The sequence below is a fragment of the Ictidomys tridecemlineatus genome, chromosome 11 (assembly GCF_052094955.1).
Source record: "Ictidomys tridecemlineatus isolate mIctTri1 chromosome 11, mIctTri1.hap1, whole genome shotgun sequence".
NCBI lineage: Eukaryota > Metazoa > Chordata > Mammalia > Rodentia > Sciuridae > Ictidomys > Ictidomys tridecemlineatus.
This window is the reverse complement of record NC_135487.1, coordinates 33,138,630-33,159,361: the sequence shown is the minus strand read 5'-3', so window position 1 is coordinate 33,159,361 and position 20,732 is coordinate 33,138,630. Positions and strand designations below refer to the sequence as shown.

Below are 20,732 nucleotides of genomic sequence, written 5' to 3'. Positions count from 1 at the left end.
ATTCTTCTTCTCAGTTTTCCCCACAAATCTGCTCCCTGATCCTGAATGGGGAAGTAAATCTGTGAGATGCAAGGGGGAGACTGTGGTATCCACAAAAATGTTCTTCTCGGATCTCTGATTGTGGGGATTATATTTTGCTTTCTTTAGGCTGCTCCCAATGACTGAATGAAAGAGCACTAAGACAGGTCTGTTCTTGGGAGATGCAGGACTCTTCTGATGGGCAAAGTCTTGCTGAACTTTCTTAGAACCTCACTGCAATCTAAGCCAATACTCAACCCTACTTCCTTTCTTTTTTTTTTTTTTTTCAGTACTTGAAATTGAAAACAGGCCTTGCACATGCTGGGCCTATACTCCAGACCCTCAATATCATTTTTTAAAACAACTAATATATACATGTTTATATTAGTTGTTAATAGACTTTTATTTTATTTATTTATATGCGGTGCTGAGAATCAAACCCAGTGCCTCACACATGCCAGGCAAGTGCGCTACCGCTGAGCCCCAGCCCCAGCCCCCCCTCAATATCATTTTAATCATAGTCTTCCTTTTCCTGTCATCTTTCCCCATCTCCATTTCATCCAGTATTTAGGATATACCCAATCAAAGGAAGCATAGGTATATCTTTTATATATTTATTTTTATTTGTTTTAATTAGTTATACATGACAGTGCAATGATCTTGACATATCATACATTTGAATCAGATGGGATATAATTTTTCATTTTTCTGAGTGTACAGGTTGCAGAATTACATTGGTCATACAGTCACATATATACCCACAGCAATAATAATGTCTATTTTATTCTGCTGTCTTTTATATTTTAAAATACAAGCCAGAATAAATCTCATTAAATAAATGACTGAGTTGCATACAGTTTGTTTGCCAGATGATACCTAAATTTTCATCTCTGGGCCTCATTCAATAACTCACCCTCATCTTCTCACTGATTTCCATGCCATCCTAAGGATTTTATGTCTTGCAAATGCAATTTTAAAGGTTTGTTTCTAATGTTGGCTCAAATATTTCCAGACTTTAAAAGAGCTGTTTTAAGACACTTTTTGTGTTCTTATTTGTGTTTTCACCTGGACATTGCAATGTTGTTAAAGATGTATCTTTAGACCCTCATAGTCTCCTTGAAATGGGTCAATTCTCTCACTAGAGGACAGAAATCAAACAGAGTCATTGCTAGCCCGTATGCTAGCCCTTGGCAAGAATTATAAAAAGGCACCCAGATGTGATGCTATAAGAGCAGGGATGGGCAAATGGAGCGTAGGCTGTATTTCAGCCCCTATTTGCTCTGTATCTAGATGTCCTTGTGTCCTATGACCTCTACAGATTTTTATCACCTTCTCATAATGTTGCTGTAGCCTACAACTCATATTCTGTTTCTAGACTATAATCTCCTGATTCATCTTATGTACTTCTGCCTGATTAATCTTCCTAAAATGCTGTTTTTTGTTATTCTCCTGTCCAAAACAACTTTAATCAGCTTCTCTCTGCCAACTAAAAGAATTTAGACTCCTTAAATTGCATTTGAAAGCTTTTCACAGTGTCTCCTTATAGTGTTTTCACTACTCACCACAAACGTTGTGGTCCAATCTGCATTTTCTATTCTCAATCACACCTGTATATTCCCAAACAACTTACATGTCATGTTATTACCATCTGTATTTTTATATTTATGTATTTATTTGTTTAATGTCTGTTTCTGGAAATAGATTGTATGCTCCATGTTGTCTGTGTGCTGATCTTTATATTTAAAGCATAAGAACAATAATGGTAACACCAACAAACTGATATTATTTTAATCTGAGCCAATGTTTAGACTAATCTTGAAAAGAGCTGGCAGATGTCAACAATGGCCCCACATAGCTCTCAATAACTCTTTTGACCTCCATATTTACTCCACACAAGCTACATATCAACAAGGCCTTACTTTGAGTTTCATTATTATCCCACCTGCTGATATTTCCAGTAGTTCTTAACCACAAGTCACTGCTGCTTCTCTTTTTTTTTCTTCTTTTTCTTCCTTTTATTCTTGTCATCTTTTCCCTTTCTTTTTCCTTCCAGTTTTACTATTTATAGACTATAGATGGGTTTCCCAATGAAGTATTGGTCATCCCCTTCTAAACTAATCAAATCAATAGCCAGCCCCTCCTGGTTAATATATGCATATAATTCATAATGTCTCACAAATAGTAGTTTATTTATTTATATTTGTTTAAAATGGCAAATACATGAAAAAACATAAAATGTAGCTTCATAGTTTATTTAAAAAATCACTCTGTTATTCTTAAGTCATAGTGCTGATGTTAACATATACTCATTGAATCCATTTTTAGGAACAATTGGATAGAAGCATTATATTTTCTTTCCCTCCTGTTCAGGAGAGATAATATGTAGTTACTTCAATGTTGCTCTTAAAAATTCTTTGGCTCTTATGAAAAACAACTATGGTTTAGAAAGTAGATTTCACTGGATTCAAAATTTAACAAACTAGATGTGAGTCCTGGTTCTGTCACTCACTTGCTAGTGGCTCTCATTAAGATTGTAAAGGTGCTAATCAAGTAGGGATGAATAATAGGGTTACTAAGCAGTATTTAGGACCCAACTGAAATTAAAATGTAGTACTTTTGGCTAGTACAATTTGGTGAATTTTCTTCAGCAATTCTTTATTTCCCAGTTAAAACTGTAAAAGACTGTACCAGTTTTAAGTATTATGTATCATTATTAGGTGTCCTTGCTTCCTTATCTTTCTACAACTTTTTCTGTATCAATTCCCAGTCCCAGAACAGCCCCACATAAGTTTTTTCCCTCTTCCTTAGTGCCCAGATAGGTTTAAACAAATTAGTAACCTTCAATATCTAAAACTTACAGTGCCTCACAAATAGTAGTTATTTGTATTTGTTTTAAAATGGTATTTTAGAGAACATGTAATGTAGCTTCACAGTCTATAAAAAAATTTACCCTGTTACTTTTAAAGTTATGAAAGTAACAAATACTCACTGAATCAGTTTTTAGGTAGGATAAAATATATATAAATGCCTCCCTCCCCCACTGCTAGGCCTGATAATGGGGCTTGAACCCAGGGCACTCTATCACTGAGCCTCATCATCAGCTTTTTAAATATTTTTATTTTGAGAAAGGGTTTTGCTAAATTGTGGACGCTGGGTTCAAACTTGTGATCCTGCCACTTTAGCCTCTTGAGTCACTGGGATTATAAGTATGCACCACCACACTTACTAGAAATACTATATTCAGGCAATTTTTTTTCCTACTCTCATTGTATGAATTGAGGCCACTAACAACTTATGAAAAGATTATTGGATTGGTTCCTAAGTGGTTTCTATGTCTCCTTTTTCTTGCCTTCAAATAGATTCTCCACATCATAGCTAGATTCTTTTCATTGAGGATGTTTATCTATTATGTGCTAAATACAAAGCACAGACTAATGGGGGAAAATATATGAAAAATAGTTTATATTTAGTGATGCAGTGCTACATAGATGTATCATAACCTTCACTGCCTTGATTCCCCATTGCCTATATTGTACATTTAACTTCAGACAACTTCATTTGGCATTTAAGATTATTCACGGGAAAGGGAAGCTTAGTGGTAGAGCTCATGTGGGCACCCAAGGCCCTGGGTTCAATCCTCAGCACTGGGGAAAAAATAAAAAGATTTTATACACAATTTAGCTTTAAGCCAGGTGTGATGGCACACACCTGTAATCCCAGCAACTCAGGAGGCTCACACAAGAGTATTGCAAGTTGGAGGTCAGCTTCAGCAATTTAGCAAAGCCCTAAGGAATTTAGTGAGAATTTGTCTCAAAATAAAAAACAAAAAGGGCTGGGTGTGATGGCACATGCCTGTAATCCCAACAGCTCAGGAGGCTGAGACAGGAGGATCAGAGTTTAAAGCCAGCCTCAGCAAACTCGAGGCACTAAGCAACTCAGTGAGACCCTGTCTCTAAATAAAATACAAAATAGAGCTGGGGATGTGGTTGAGTGCCCTGAGTTCAATCCCTGGTAACTCCCCAAAAAACCCACAAAAAACTCCCCAAAACAAAAAAATGGCTGGGGATGTGGCTTACTTGTGACAAACAAACCAACCAAACAGAAGCAGCAGCAGTAGCAGCAGCAGCAGCTACAACAAGAGTTGGGGATGTAGCTTAATGGTAGAATGCTTATCTAGCATGCATAAGGCCCCTGGGTTTGACCGGTAGCACTGAAATAAATAAGTAAATAAAATAAGTAAAGATAAATAAAAATGTAAGGTGAAACAGAAAAACTGTCCTAGAAACAAACCTATGCATATAAGACAAGTTGGTCCTGAAATATTTGACAAATAGTTTTAGTACAAGTAATAGGAAAAGATCAAAATTAGATCTCTGGTGGGTTGGGGCTGTGGCTCAGCAGTGGCGCCCTGCCTGGCATGTGTGAGGCACAGGTTTCCATTCTCAGCACCATATATAAATAAATAAAATAAAGGTCTACCAAACATCTAAAAAAACTATATATTAAAAATTAGATCTGTGGAACAACAACAATAACAACAACAAAAAGACCTAAACATGAAAAAAAAAAAAAACCCTCAAAACTATAAGATATAGAACATGGAAGAAAATATTTGCAATGCACATAGAAAGGACTAGTAACCATAACAAACAAATCAGGAAAATGTTAAAAAAATGACATAGTAAACCAGCGGCCACCATCTTGGAGAGCTGAAGTAACCACCTCCACTCTCCGACAGATTGCAACAATAAAACAAGTGTGTGCCCACCCCGCGGCTACAGACGGCGGGGCGCCATCGAGAAGCAGCCAGCAAGCAGAGAGAAATGTTGCTGCGGGTTCTGTGGAATCCTGCCGGCTAAGCCCTCACTGAATCCCGGGCTGAGTTCGGGATCTCAGACGGGGAAGGAAGCGGTACAGTTCTATCCCCCACAATGGAAACTCCACCAAGGAAACCAGCAGCCACCATCTTGGAGAGCTGAAGTAACCACCGTCACTCTCTGACAGATTGCAACAATAAAACAGGTGCGTGTTACTCAGCTCATCTCCCATACAGTGGGGAATTCGCATAAAATCTCACCTAGGCTTTCCCTGGGAGTGATTATCAGAGCGAGCCTGCATAAAGACGCTGGGAAAGCTAGAGACACCTGACCTTCAATTCCCGCTCCCATCAGTGGCGAAAATGAAACCTGTCTTGCCAGCCCTGGGGGAGGGGCAAGCAGAAAAAATCAAAACAATAGAGTGCTGGGGTTCCCAATAGCCACCCTCCACACCCAACAAACGGCAGGCCCAGAGTACAGTTTGAACTGCCGAGAGGCATCACTCAGGGGAAATCTGGTCTAGCAGGAGAAACCAGTACTATCAGGAGAAACCAGGGGACTAGAGGCCAGGCCCTTGCGGCTGGGTGGCTGGAGACCGCCTGCCCGCTGGCGACCCACGGCACGACTGGGTGGCTAGAGATCGACCGCGCTCTGGTGACAGCCCACCCGCTGCCCGTGTGACTGGGCGGCTGAAGACCGCATGCCCGCCGGCGACCGATCACCCGCCTGCTGCCTGCGCGACTGGGTGGCTGGAGACCGCCCGCTCGCTGGCGATAGATTGCGCTGCCGGCTGCCAGCATGACTGGGCAGCTGGAGTCTGCCCGCCGGCCAGCGACAGATTGCCTGCCGGCTACCAGTACAACTGGGCGGCTGGAGACCGCCCGCCTGCCTGTGACTGGAAGGTGAAACCAACCAGAGACAGTCCAGTCCCACCCCCCCCATTCGGACACCCTGGCAAAGAGCCTGGGGCCCGCCATAGCAGAGAGGTGACGTCACTGGAGCTCAGCAGTCGGAATTCCTTCCCAGCAGAATCCACTTTAGCAGGCATAGTCTACCAACACAAAGGAGAGACAACAGAGATATACAAAACCAAAACAAATCTATAGAAGAGAGCAGAAACACAGCAGTCAAATAGAGCTGGAAAGTAACGTGAACATCATGAAAAAACAAGGGAAAAAAGGAGTACAAACAATGCAGGACAACTTAAATCTACAGGAGGACCTAGAAGCATCAGAAACATGGATAGGGAAAGAACTCAAGGCATACCTAACTCAGATGGAAAGGAATATTAGAGAAGACATGAGACAGCAAGTCCAAGCAATAAAAGTATATTTTGAAAATGAATTAAACAAACAAATTCAAATGGCAAAGAACGAGCTTTACCAGGAAATAGAGATCTTAAAAAAAAATCAAACAGTAATGCTAGAAATGCAGGAAACTATAAACCAAATTAAAAACTCAAACGAGAATATTATAAATAGACTTGATCAAGTAGAAGCCAGAACATCAGATAATGAAGACAAAGTTTATCAACTTGAAAAGAATATAGTCAACACAGAAAAGATGTTTAAATCCCATGAGCAATCTATTCAAGAGATATGGGATGTCATAAAAAGACCAAATTTGAGAGTCACTGGGATAGAAGAAGGCATAGAGAATCTAACCAAATCCTGGAAGCCTATAGGACCCCAAACATTCAAAACCGTAATAGACCAACTCCAAGACATATAATTATGAAGATAGCCAACATACAGAACAAGGAGAGAATATTAAAAGCTACTAGAGAAAGGAGGCAGATTATATTCAGGGGTAAACCAATTAGGTTAACGACTGATTTTTCATCACAGACTTTGAAAGCGAGAAGATCCTGGAACAATGTATTTCAAAAGCTGAAAAATAATGGATTCCAACCAAGAATACTGTATCCAGAAAAATTAAGCTTCAGATTTGACAATGAAATTAAAATCTTCCATGATAAACAAAAACTAAAAGAATTCGCAGCCAGAAAACCAGCACTGCAAAGCATTTTGAGCAAAATACTACAAGAAGAGGAATTGAAAAATAGTGCCCGAAACTAACAGCGGGAGGTATCTTAGTAAAGGGGGAGGAAAATAACCAAAAAGTAAAAACTAGCCAAACTAAAATAAATAAATAAATAAACATGACTGAAAGTACAAATCATATTTCAATTGTAACCTTAAATGTTAATGGCCTAAACTCACCAATCAAGAGACATAGGCTAGTAAACTGGATCAAAAACAAATCCAACAATATGCTGCCTTCAGGAGACTCATATGATAGGAAAAGACTTACACAGGCTAAAGGTAAAAGGTTGGGAAAAATCATATCACTCACATGGCCCTCGGAAGCAAGCAGGAGTGGCCATACGCATATCGAATAAAATCAACTTCAAACCTAAGTTAATCAAAAGGGATAAAGAAGGACACTATATACTGTTAAAAGGAACCATCCACCAACAAGACATAACAATTATCAATTTGTATGCACAAAACAATGGAGCTGCAACGTTCATGAAACAAACTCTCCTCAAGTTCAAGAGTCAAATAGACTACAACACAATAATTATGGGTGACTTCAACACACTGCTCTTGCCATTAGACAGATCCTCTAGACAAAAGCTGAATAAAGAAACTATAGAACTCAACAGCACAATCAATAACCTAGACTTAACCGACATATATAGAATATACCAACCATCATCAAGTGGATACACATTCTTCTCAGCAGCACATGGATCCTACTCAAAGATAGACCATATATTATGCCATAGGGCAACTCTTAGTATATAAAGGCATGGAGATAATACCATGCACCATATCTGATCATAATGGAATGAAACTGGAAATCAATGATAAAAGAAGGAAGGAAAAATCCCACATCACATGGAAAACGAACAATATGTTACTGAATGATTAATGGGTTACAGAAGACATAAAGGAGGAGATAAAAAAAATTCTTAGAGACAAATGACAATACAGACACAATATACCGGAATCTATGGGACACAATGAAAGCAGTTTTAAGAGGGAAATTCATTTCTTGGAGTTCTTTCCTCAAAAAAAGAAAAAAACCAACAAATAGATGAACTCACACTACACCTCAAAAACCTAGAAAAGGAAGAGCAAAACAACAGCAAATGTAGTAGAAGACAAGAAATAATTAAAACTAGAGCAGAAATCCCATTTTGAGTCACCCCCCTTATATCAGAGAAGACATTCAGCATTTGATTTTTAGGGATTGGCTAACATCACTTAGCATAATCTGTTCTAGTGCCATCCATTTCCCTGCAAATTCCATGATTTTGTCATTTTTTAGTGCTGCGTAGTACTCCATTGTGTATAAATGCCACATATTTTTTATCCATTCATCTATTGAAGGGCATCTAGGTTGGTTCCACAATCTTGCTATCGTGAATTGTGCTGCTATGAACATCGATGTAGCAGTGTCCCTGTAGCATGCTCTTATTAGGTCTTTAGGGAATAGACCGAGAAGGGGAATAGCTGGGTCAAATGGTGGATCCATTCCCAGCTTTCCAAGAAATCTCCATACTGCTTTCCAAATTGGCTGCACCAATTTGCAGTCCCACCAACAATGAACAGGTGTACCCTGTTCCCCGCATCCTCTCCAGCACTTATTGTTGTTGGACTTCATGATGGCTGCCAATCTTACTGGAGAGAGATGGTATCTTAGGGTGGTTTTGATTTGCATTTCTCTTACTGCTAGAGATGGTGAGCATTTTTTCATGTACTTATTGATTGATTGTATGTCCTCCTCTGAGAAGTATCTGTTCAGGTCCTTGGCCCATTTATTGATTGGGTTATTTGTTATCTTATTGTCTAATTTTTTGAGTTCTTTGTATACTCTGGATATTAGGGCTCTATCTGAAGTGTGTGGAGTAAAGATTTGTTCCCAGGATGTAGGCTCCCTGTTTATCTCTCTTATTGTTTCTTTTGCTGATAAAAAACTTTTTAGTTTGAGTAAGTCCCATTTGTTGATTCTAGTTGTTAACTCTTGCGCTATGGGTGTCCTATTGAGGAATTTGGAGCCCGACTCCATAGTATGTAGATCATAGCCAACTTTTTCTTCTATCAGACGCCGTGTCTCTGATTTAATATCAACCTCCTTGATCCATTTTGAGTTAACTTTTGTGCATGGCAAGAGAAAGGGATTCAGATTCATTTTGATGCAAATGGATTTCCAGTTTTCCCAGCACCATTTGTTGAAGATGCTATCCTTCCTCCATTGCATGCTTTTAGCCCCTTTATCAAATATAAGATAGTTGTAGTTTTGTGGATTGGTTACTGAGACACACACAATTTAAACAGATCAATAACAAAGGAAGAAATAGAAGAAGCCATCAAAAGACTACCAACCAAAAAAAGCCCTGGACCGGATGGGTATACAGCAGAGTTCTATAAAACCTTCAAAGAAGAATTAATACCAATACTTTTCAAGCTATTTCAAGAAATAGAAAAAGAAGGAGTTCTTCCAAATTCATTCTATGAGGCCAACATCACCCTGATCCCGAAACCAGACAAAGACAACTTCAAAGAAAGAAAACTACAGACCAATATCTCTAATGAACTTGGATGCAAAAATTCTCAATATAATCCTGGCGAATCAAATACAAAAGCATATCAAAAAAATTGTGCATCATCATCAAGTAGGATTCATCCCTGGGATGCAAGGCTGGTTCAATATACGGAAATCAATAAATGTAATCCACCACATCAATAGACTTAAAGACAAGAACCATATGATCATCTCGATAGATGCAGAAAAAACATTCAACAAAGTACAGCATCCCTTTATGTTCAAAACATTAGAAAAACTAGGGATAACAGGAACTTACCTCAACATGGTAAAAGCTATATATGCTAAACCTCAGGCTAGCATCATCCTAAATGGAGAAAAACTGAAGGCATTCCCTCTAAAATCTGGAACAAGACAGGGATGCCCTCTATCACCACTTCTATTCAATTTAGTTCTTGAAATACTAGCCAGAACAATTAGACATACAAAAGAAATTAAAGGCATAAAAATAGGAAAAAAGAACTTAAATTATCGCTATTTGCGGATGACATGATAATATATTTAACAGACCCAAAAGGGTCTACAAAGAAACTGCTAGAGTTAATAAATGAATTCAGCAAAGTGGCAGGATATAAAATCATCACGCATAAATCAAAGGCATATTCCTGTATATCAGCAACAAAATTTCTGAAATGGAAATGAGGAAAACCACTCCATTCACAATATCCTCAAAGAAAATAAGATACTTGGGAATCAACCTAACAAAAGAGGTGAAAGATTTATACAATGAAAACTACAGAACCTTAAAGAGAGAGATAGAAGAAGATCTTAGAAGATGGAAAAATGTACCCTGTTCATGGATAAGCAGAACTAACATCATCAAAATGGCGATATTATCCAAAGTTCTCTACAGGTTTAATGTGATGCCAATCAAAATCCCAATGGCATTTCTTGTAGAAATAGATAAAGCAATCATGAAATTCATATGGAAAAACAAAAGACCTAGAATAGCAAAAGCAATTCTAAGCAGGAAGTGTGAATCTGGAGGTATAGCGATACCAGAGTTCAAACTGTACTACAGAGCAATAGTAACAAAAACAGCATCGTACTGGTACCAAAACAGGCAGGAGGACCAATGGTAACAGAATAGAGGACATAGAAACCAATCCACAAAAGTACAACTTTCTTATATTTGATAAAGGGGCTAAAAGCATGCAATGGAGGAAGGATAGCATCTTCAACAAATGGTGCTGGGAAAATTGTAAATCCATATGCAACAAAATGGAACTGAATCCCTTTCTCTCGCCATGCACAAAAGTTAACTCAAAATGGATCAAGGAGCTTGATATCAAATCAGAGACACTGCGTCTGACACAAGAAAAAGTTGGGCTACGATCTATATACTGTGGGGTCGGGCTCCAAATTCCTTAATAGGACGCCCATAGCCCAAGAGTTAATAACAAGAATAAACCAATGGGACTTACTTAAACTAAAAAGTTTTTTTCTCAACAAGAGAAACAATAAGAGAGGTAAATAGAGAGCCTACATCCTGGGAACAAATTTTTACCCCTCACACTTCAGATAGAGCGCTAATATCCAGAATATACAAAGAACTCAAAAAATTAGACAATAAGATAACAAATAACCCAATCAACAAATGGGCCAAGGACATGAACAGACACTTCTCAGAGGAGGACATACAATCAATCAACAAGTACATGAAAAAATGCTCACCATCTCTAGCAGTCAGAGAAATGCAAATCAAAACCACTCTAAGATACCATCTCACTCCAGTAAGATTGGCAGCCATTATGAAGTCAAACAACAATAAGTGCTGGTGAGGATGCGGGGAACAGGGTACACCTGTTCATTGTTGGTGGGACTGCAAATTGGTGAGGCCAATTTGGAAGGCAGTATGGAGATTCCTGGGAAAGCTGGGAATGGATCCACCATTTGACCCAGCTATTGCCCTTCTCGGACTATTCCCTGAGGATCTTAAAAGAGCGTACTATAGGGATACTGCCACATCAATGATCATAGCGGCACAATTCACAATACCTAGACTGTGGAACCAACCTAGATGCCCTTCAATAGATGAATGGATAAAAAAAAATGTGGCATCTATTGGAGTATTATGCAGCACTAAAAAATGACAAAATCATAAAATTTGCAGGGAAATGGATGGCATTAGAACAGATTATGCTAAGCAAAGCTAGCCAATCCTTAAAAAACAAATGCCAAATGTCTTTTTTGATATAAAGAGAGCAACTAAGAACAGAACAGGGAGGAAGAGCATGAGGAAAAGATTAACACTAAACAGACGAGTGGGGGGAGAGAAAGGGAGAGAGAAGGGAAAGCATATGGAAATGGTAGGAGACCCTCAATGTTACACAAAATTACATATAAGAGGTTGTGAGGGGAAGGGGGGGAAACAAGGGAGAGAATTGAACAACAGCAGATGAGGTAGAGAGGGAAGATGGGAGGGGAGGGGAGGGGGGATAGTAGGGGATAGGAAAGGTAGCAGAATACATCAGTCACTAATATGCCATTATGTAAAAACTTGAGTGTGCAACGGATGTGATACTGCAATTTGTATTTGGGGTAAAAATGGGAGTTCATAATCCCCCCCCCCAAATGATATAGTTGGGCAATTAACAGAAGAGGATATATAATGGTTAAAGATGTATAAAATGCAGCTCAACCTAAAAAAAAAATCTTGTGTACCAGGCTATCAAAAACTATGCCTGACAATATTGTTTATTGGTGAGGATGTGAAGAAAATAGTACTCATTCAGTGCTGGTGGGAATTGGTTCTAGTAAGCAATATTCAACATGTTTCCAGTAATCCTTGTCTCTCTTTTTTTTTTTTTTTGGTGGAAGGAGTGTCCTGGGAATTGAACTCAGGAGCACTCGACCACTGAACCACATCCCCAGCCCTATATTAAATTTTATTTAGAGACAGGGTCTCGCTGAGTTGCTTCGCACCTTGCTTTTGCTGAGGCTGGCTTTAAACTTGAAATCCTCCTGCCTCAGCCTCCCGAGCCACTCCTTGCCTCCTTTTCAGTCTTTTCTAACACTGAATAAGGGCTGGCTTGATAGGATATAGTATAGTAGAAGTGATGGTGTATGACTTCTGAGGCTAGGTCATAAAAGGAACTGTAACCTTACTTTGTTCTCTTGATTCCTTTAAGGGGAAACTACCAGTGCTGTGCAGGTACTTACACAGCCAATTGGAGAGGTTCATGTGGAGAGAAAATGAGACTCCTGCCCAGAGGCAGCACCAGTTTACCAGCCATGTGAGGCACTTTGGAAGTGGATCCTTTTGTCCCAGTCAAACCTTCAGATGATTGCAGCCTCAGCTAACATCTGATGCCAACTTCATGAAAGATCCTGAGCCACAATCATACAGAAAAACTGCTCTTACATGCTTTACTCATAAAATCCTTGAGAGATAATGGTACTATTGTTTGAATCACTAAATTTTGGAGTGATTTTGTACTTAGCACTAGATAACTAAAATATTAGGTATAACTACATTGGAACACAAAGTGACAGCATTTAGAAAAATGGAAGTGTTTATATCCTATAATTAGCAATTCCATTCTAGCTATATACTCAGGAAAATTTTAGAATATATGCATATAAGGAAAACCAGACAAATGGTCATTTAAGTATTGTTTATAATAAGAAGTAAAAAAAGGGGGCAATCAAAATGTCCATAATTAGTGAAATAAATACATAAATAGCATAAATAAGTACAAAAATAATTTATCAAGTACTTGCCATATTCTTAGGTACTATTCCATGGAATTCACATGTATTAATTACAAAACAACCTTATTGGGTATTATCTCTATTTTACAAATTAGAAAGCTGAGGCATATAGGGTTTAAGTCACTTCTCTAAGATATGTATAGCTAACAATAGTGGTGTTATACTTTGAAATAAAATGTGATATACTTTAAAAAATTTATTTATTTTTTTTATTTGTAAGTGGACACAATATCTCTATTTCATTTTTATGTGGTTCCGAGGATCGAACCCAGGGCCTCACGTGTGCTAGGCAAGCACTCCACCACTGAGCCACAACTCCAGCCCCTGATATACTCTTAAGATAGACTATTTTATGGCACTTAAGAATGAGTGAGGGGCTGGGGATGTGGCTCAAGCAGTAGCGCGCTCGCCTGGCATGCATGCGGCCCGGGTTCGATCCTCAGCACCACATACGAACAAAGATGTTGTGTCTGCCAAGAACTAGAAAATAAATATTAAAAATTCTCTCTCTCTCTCTCCTCTCTCACTCTCTCTTTAAAAAAAAAAAGAATGAGTGAGGTCTTTGTGTATGCATAGAAAAAAAGCAAGGTACCAGAATAATGGTAGACAGTGTGATATCATTTTATTAAACAAAAACATACAAAATAATGTTATACACACACAATTTAAAAATAGGCTCTAAATTTTCAAGTTACAGTTGCTTCTGGGGAATGTATACAAAGGTGGTTGAAGTGGACTTTAGATGTAGGTAATAATGATTATTTGTGAGAATATAGGTATAGATATGCAATTCGCTATATATGTAGTTGAACATGATACCTTATTTTATTCATTTATTTTTACGTGGTGCTGAGGAGCCAACTCAGCACCTCGAATGTGCTAAGCGAGCGCTCTACTGCTGAGTCACAACCCCAGCTAGATATGCTATTCTTTTTTTTTAAAAAAAAGTTTTTTGTAGTTGTAGATGGACAGAATGCCTTTATTTTATTTGTTTATTTTTATGTGATGGTGAGGATCGAACCCAGTATGTATGCTAGGCAAGCGCTGTACCACTGAGCCATTAGTCCCAGCCCCTAGATATGCTATTCTTTGTACTTTATTAATTTCCTTGAAAATTTTTAAAAAGCATCAAATTAAATCAAACTCATAATCATCAAACTTAACTCTTAATATGTTTAAGTAAAATTTCTTCCTATCTGAACCTCTATTAACTATTTACTCAAATGATTACATCAGACTGACATATTCATTGATTCAAAAGAAAATATTCTTGAATGTCTTACACATTAGACACTATTGGCAGCTGTTAGGGATAGGCCCTTACATAGAAATGGTTTTTGCCTTTACAAATCTCATAGTCTAGTCAGGGAGGAATACACACATCAAAAATAAACTCTGATAAATACTAGGAGGGAAAAGATGGGTGTCATAAAAGTCTATAATTCATATTCCAGGGAAGTAAAGAGTATGTTAATTCACAGTAATCCAATTATAGATATTTACATATAAAAGCAAATATTTATTGAGTACTGACTATACTGTTTGATTTAAATTATTTCTAATTTTACAACAGTTATATGTAGAGGCATTATTACTAACTTTCTGTTACAAATGATTTAACCAAGTTGTGATTAACATCACAGAAGTGATTCACATCCAATTCTAATTTATAACCTGTACTCTTTAATTCTGAGGTGATTGCAAAACCAAGCTACTTTGACTCCAGTCTCTTTCCAATCATTTACTCTCTTCTTTTTTCTTTTTGGTACTGGGGATTGAACTCAGGGGCACTTTCCTACTGGGCTACATCCCTAGTTCTTTGTTTTTTGAGCTTTCCCCCCTGCTTTTTTATTGAGTTACTGGGGATCGAACCCAAATTCTTTAATTTAATTTAAATTTTTTAGTTGTCAGAGGACCTTTATTTTATTTATATGCATTGCTAAGAATTGAACCCAATGCCTCACAAATGCGAGGCATACACTCTACCACTAAGCTACAACCCAACCCAAGTCCTTTATTTTTTTATTTTGGGACAGAGTCTCACTAAATTGTCGAGGGCCTCGTTCAATTGCCCAGCCTGGCCTTAGGAACTTACCATCCTCCTGCCTCAGCCTCCCCAGTCGCTGGGATTACAGAAATGTACCACTCCCACCTCTCTTATTCTTACTTTATATAATACTCTAGAACTTGTTCACTTTGAAGGAGGAAATCAGTTACAGAAACTTCAAATATAGTTCTTGGAACATTATAAAGGTGTAGTGATTAGTTTGTCAGCAAATTCTAAAATTTGAGTAAGAGACACAGTCACAATTCCGTGACTGTTCATGGAAGAGTTCATGTTGAAGGTGTCATTCTTGACCACTCACTAACGTGCATGGCGGAGGATAAATCATAGAAGAAAACAGACATAGTTTTTGCGGCCAGAAGTTTATAGTCTGTTGGACAGTCAGACATTAGACAATTAAATGAAAATATGTATGCAACTTGTGATAAATAATTTAAAGGAGTAGAAGGCATCCAAGCAAACACGAAAGACCTAATTTAGACCGGGGACAGAGGCTCAGGAAATTCTATCATAAACCACACAAAAAAAGTGCTTTTTCTTCTAGAATGCAAGGTGCTAACCCTTACAAAAAGTGACAGGGGAGTGCAGCGGCGAGATCTTGGCGTCCCATTGTGCGGACGGTGTGAAGCGACTTAGCGGATTTCACTGCGCCGGGTGGGGTGGGGGAGGGGACCGACCTTATTCCACATTGTTGTGGCCTGAAGAGTTTTCATCACTTGCACTTTCTGATTTTTATTCTCCAGTGCTTTCCATACTAGCAACTTTCTGCCAGATCCTCCTATCGGCCGTGTGACAGTCTCCTGTCATATCAGTCTACTCCTGAAGCCTGAGTTGGAGTTTTTCTCTCCTTGTGCCCCGCAAACCTATTACCTCACACAGATCCCTCGCGGCGATCTTTTGACGCGGTCACTCAGTTCATTCCTCTTTGGCCAGGAGGCAGGCGGCCTGGAGTCGCTTAGGATGCGCTACGCTCCTCGCTCTTTAGCCGCCGGGTCGGCAGCCCAGTGTAAGCGCTCGGCGCGCGTTCTGGTCTGTCTGCGCCTGGAACGCGCCGGGGGCCCGCGCTCGCTCCCGTGCCTCCTCACGCTCGCGGCGGCCGGGACAGTGCGCGCCGCCTCTCGCTCGTCCTCAGGACAACCCTGTCGGCCCTTGCGGCGCGCGCCCGGGACCGGCCCAAGCTTTCCACTCGGGCCGTCGGGCTCGTGGGTTCGTTTGCCCCGCCCCCCGGCGCCGCTTCTGGGCGCTTGCGCGGGGCGCGTGGCCGTGGTCCGGGTCTCCGCCGCAGACCAAGCTGCCGCCGCCGCCGTCGCCGCCTCAGTCAGTCAGTCAGTCCCCAGCAATGGCGGAAGGAGGTGAGCGAGAGGAGCTGCTCTCGCCACCACCGGTCTCTCCGGCAAAGCGGTTGTGCTCATGGCCCAGCCCGCAGGCTCGCCACCCCCGCGGTTCTCCGGGGGCTACTAGCGGAGGGGCGGGGGGCGTCGGCAGCAGCTGCCTGGCCCCAGGGGCCCGCCCCCACCTGCAGCCGGAGTCCTTGCTGGACTGCGCCGCCAAGACGGTGGCGGAAAAGTGGGCGTACGAACGGGTGGAGGAGCGCTTCGAGCGGATCCCGGAGCCGGTGCAACGCCGCATCGTCTACTGGTCCTTCCCGCGGAATGAGCGGGAGATCTGCATGTACTCCAGCTTCCAGTACCGGGGCGGCCCCGGCGCCGGCGCGGCTGGCGGCGCCACGGGGGCTTCGCCTGCCGAGGAGGGGCCGCCGCCACCCCCCGGGGCCCCTGCTCCGGCCGGCTCCGCCCCCGGGGCCGCTTCGGCGGGGGCATCCCCTGGGCTAGGCACTGGGGCTGGCGCGGCTGGTGGCGGCAGTAGCAGCGGCGAAGGTCTGCCGTTCCGCCGGGGCATCCGTCTGCTGGACAGCGGCTCCGTGGAGAACGTGCTGCAAGTAGGTAGGTGCTAGTCTGGTCCCTCTCTGGTCCTTGGCCTCCTCTTTTGCAGGTGCTTCCTCTCTGCTAGAGCTTTGAATTGAGACCGCGGCTTTCTGCCCAACTCCCGCACCCCTGCCGAAGGACAAACAAGTCACATAAAAAACTTTTCTAAACGTTTCGTGCAGGTCCACTTCTGCTCTTTTTCCCCACTGGCCCACTGCTCTAATTTCTTTTTGTTTGAAGATCTCCTTTTCACTCTTCATGATATTTCCCACACTGAAGGCAAAAAGGATGGGGAGGTGTGCGGTTTTGCATTCAATAATTTCGGAAATGTGTTGTTTTTAATTTTAAGTTTAGATAAGAGAGGATTATTAGTGAATCCGTCTTGGGGTGTTTGAGGGGCAGGCTGTCACAGCTAATCTGTAGTCCTAGCAGATTGAATCTGAGTGTAATTAACTTTAACATTGAAAAAGGCAACAAAATACTGTGCATTTTAGATGATTTTAATTGTCTGCTTTAATATTTTTTTCTCCCTGACCAGTGATGCTTGGGAATCTAGGCTGAAAACTAACAATAACCGAAGATGGAAATGTGACAGCTTCTTTTCTCCACACCCCCAATCCAAGGAAACACACACACACACACACACACACACACACACTCTCTCTCTCTCTCTCTCTCTCTCTCTCTCTCTCACACACACACACACACACACACACACACACAATCTGGAGTGGGGGTGGGGTCTGTCTTCCTTGTCAGAGCGGAATAAATCAGAAGCTGGTCCCGTTGGGTTTTTCAAATGCTTCTCATTTAACAACTCTTCACATTTGCTTTTGTTTTATGTTTTTGTTTGTGCGAAATGGAAAATGGTTCCTTTTATTCCTCTGGACCTGCTACTCAGTTTGTTAGTCTTACTAACCATATAAATACAGTACACCTGGATTTATGGTTATTTATGGTTATGATTTAGGATGAAAGAAAAAAATGACATTGTTTAACATTGACTTACCATGTGGAAAATTAAAACACTGTTTTTTCCTATTTGTATTATTATAGCATTCTGGAAGTATACATTATCTTTATGCATTTTATTATTTAATATATGCTTATATTTACTGAAGAAAATACTGATTTTTGAATGGAGTTGAAAGGAGGTTGTTTCACATACACACACCCCCCAAACATCTAGCTTTCTTTTCAGATAAAACCAACATATTTGAAATTCTTTTCCTTTGAAAAATAGTACATCCCAATGTTTTATATAGAGCAATATACTTCTAGTTATTGAGAAACACTGAATACTGAGTTTCTTATTAGAACAACAGCATACCACAGTTTGTTTTGCAAATGTGAAACGTTAAGTTTATCTTGTGCCAGAATACAGTTGACAGTACATTGGGAAAATTTTGCTTATTTTAAAGAGGTTAGGCATTTGTACATTTGTGTATATTTTAGAATGAATTGGATTAACAGGTAATTAAAATATATTGCTTTGAAACTGAAATATTGAAAACATGAAAGTGAATATAGGTTTTTAAAAATCTATAAACTTTAATCTTCCAATGACTGTAGATCAGTTAACTTTTAAGATTCTTATTTAAAATATTTTAAATTGAAAAGAGTCAATTTTATAATAGATGGATTTGGAATAATTTTCAAATTTGAGGGGGCAAATGAGTTTGAAAGAGGTATCTATTTTTAAAATAATTAAAATGTCAAGTTCTAGGTGAAGTCAGATTTTGTGGGTGGGCCCAGATCATGTTTAAATCAGATGTTCTCTTTTATGGTATGATAGTTGGTGCTTATGAAATGATGGATTGTTACACCATAGTTTTAGGGACCCTGGGAAAAATACATTTGAACATTTTCTGATTCACTTCATCAGTTTACAGATGAAGATAGGAGAAAGAATGAATCATTTTTAGGTAATGCTGTTTGAGAATCATGAGCTTTGTAATCTTTATTTTTTTTCCTGACCATTTTGTAACTTCTGATTATTTTCTGCATTGAATCAGTAGTGGGAAATCAGTGAACTCATGTATTCTGTAGAAAACTACAAATTTTGAATCAGAAATAAAACGTCCCACCTTGATATCAACTACTGGGAAAACTATAGGTTTGTTATGCTGAAAGGATAATGAAGTGAAACAGAAATACTGTTCCTTTTAAAAAGGGAAAATTGCAAATTAGTCTTTTCATGATATCTGTAGGTTTGAAACTGTGTCTATAGATTTTTTTTTTTTCGTACTAGAGACTGAACCCAAAGGCACGTTACTACTGAGTCACATCCCCAGCTCTATTTTGTATTTTATTTAGCGACAGGGTCTCACTGAATTGTTTAGCACTTCGCTTTTGCTGAAGGCTGCCTTTGAACTTGTGATCCTCCTACCTTAGCCTCCCAAGCTGCTGGGATTACAGGTGTGTGCCACCATGCCCAGCTGGATTTTTTTTTTTTTTGCTATCATGTTTTAAATTAATTTCTCTCATATTTGGTAAACTTAAGGGAGGGAAATTTCTCAGAAAAGTCAGATTGATTAAAGGAAAAGAAGTATTAGTGTTCTTTCTTTCTTAAACACAGAATTTATTTGGAGTTTTAAAAATTGGATAAAGTCATGGAGGGGCCTTCTGTACCTAGTAGAACGTAATTATATAAATATTTATCCAGAAATTTTCCGTAGAGTCTCACAGGCAACTTTGTCTAATCCCAATATTTTTTTGTCTACACATTATCAAATAAGTACATTACTTGTCCTTACATGGTCTTCAAGATTAGAGCCACAATGCTAAGTACTATCTTATTTTGAAGAGGTGCAATTACAAAGTTAATAATTATAGCAAAAAAAGATCCATTTCAGGAAGTTATCCATATCTTAAATAAGTAATAAGTCCATAATTAAGTACGGTTGTGTATCATCAATAAACATGTCTGTGAAGTTTTTCTGTAGTGTAATTTTTGTGAACTGCAGTAGTCAAGTGCTCTACCACTGAGCTATATACCTGAATTTTCCCAGTTGTTGATTTTTATATGTAGTTTGTTTTCATCTATATTGTTTGGAGGAAACAAAAGATATATATCTTTATAGCATCTTGTGTAAATTAGAATAGATAAAATCATAATAAAATTTCATGTGGGGGAAAAATGACCTAATTTATATTTAAAAGATATTTCATCACAGAGGTAGCTGTGTTCCTTTAACGGATAAGTATTGAGCTTTTTTTTAAAAAAAATATTTATTTTTTAGTTGTAGTTGGACCTTTATTTTATTTATTTTTATGTAGTGCTGAGTATCGAACCCAGGGCCTCACACGCTAGGCGAGCGCTCTACTGCTGAACCACAGTCTCAGACCCAGTAGTGAACTTTTTTTTTTTTAAATATTTATTTTTTAGTTGGACACAATATCTTTGTTTTATTTATTTATTTTTATGTGGTGCTGAGGATCAAACCCAGGTCCCTGCACATGCTAGGCGAGTGCTCTACTGCTGAGCCACAACCCCAGCCCAGTAGTGACCTTTTTTAAAGTATAGAAATTTATTAAGTTTTAAATCCTTTAAATGCCTTTTTTAAAAAAAGTAATGAG

At 39.4% G+C, this 20,732-nt stretch overlaps 1 protein-coding gene across 3 annotated transcripts in view; it reads left to right on the top strand.

Annotated features, from left to right (window-relative positions):
• The first annotated feature begins 16,324 nt into the window (after positions 1-16,324).
• The window catches only part of Zswim5 (zinc finger SWIM-type containing 5), a 179,384-nt gene continuing 174,976 nt past the window's right edge, over positions 16,325-20,732 (top strand). The window contains exon 1 of one of the 3 annotated variants that reach the window (XM_078026154.1): positions 16,325-17,171. In XM_078026154.1, coding sequence (XP_077882280.1) covers positions 16,568-17,171 — 604 coding nt within the window. In that variant the 5' untranslated portion in view covers positions 16,325-16,567. The remainder of the gene's footprint in view (positions 17,172-20,732) is intronic. The other 2 variants (XM_078026155.1, XM_013363190.4) reach the window with 2 other exon arrangements.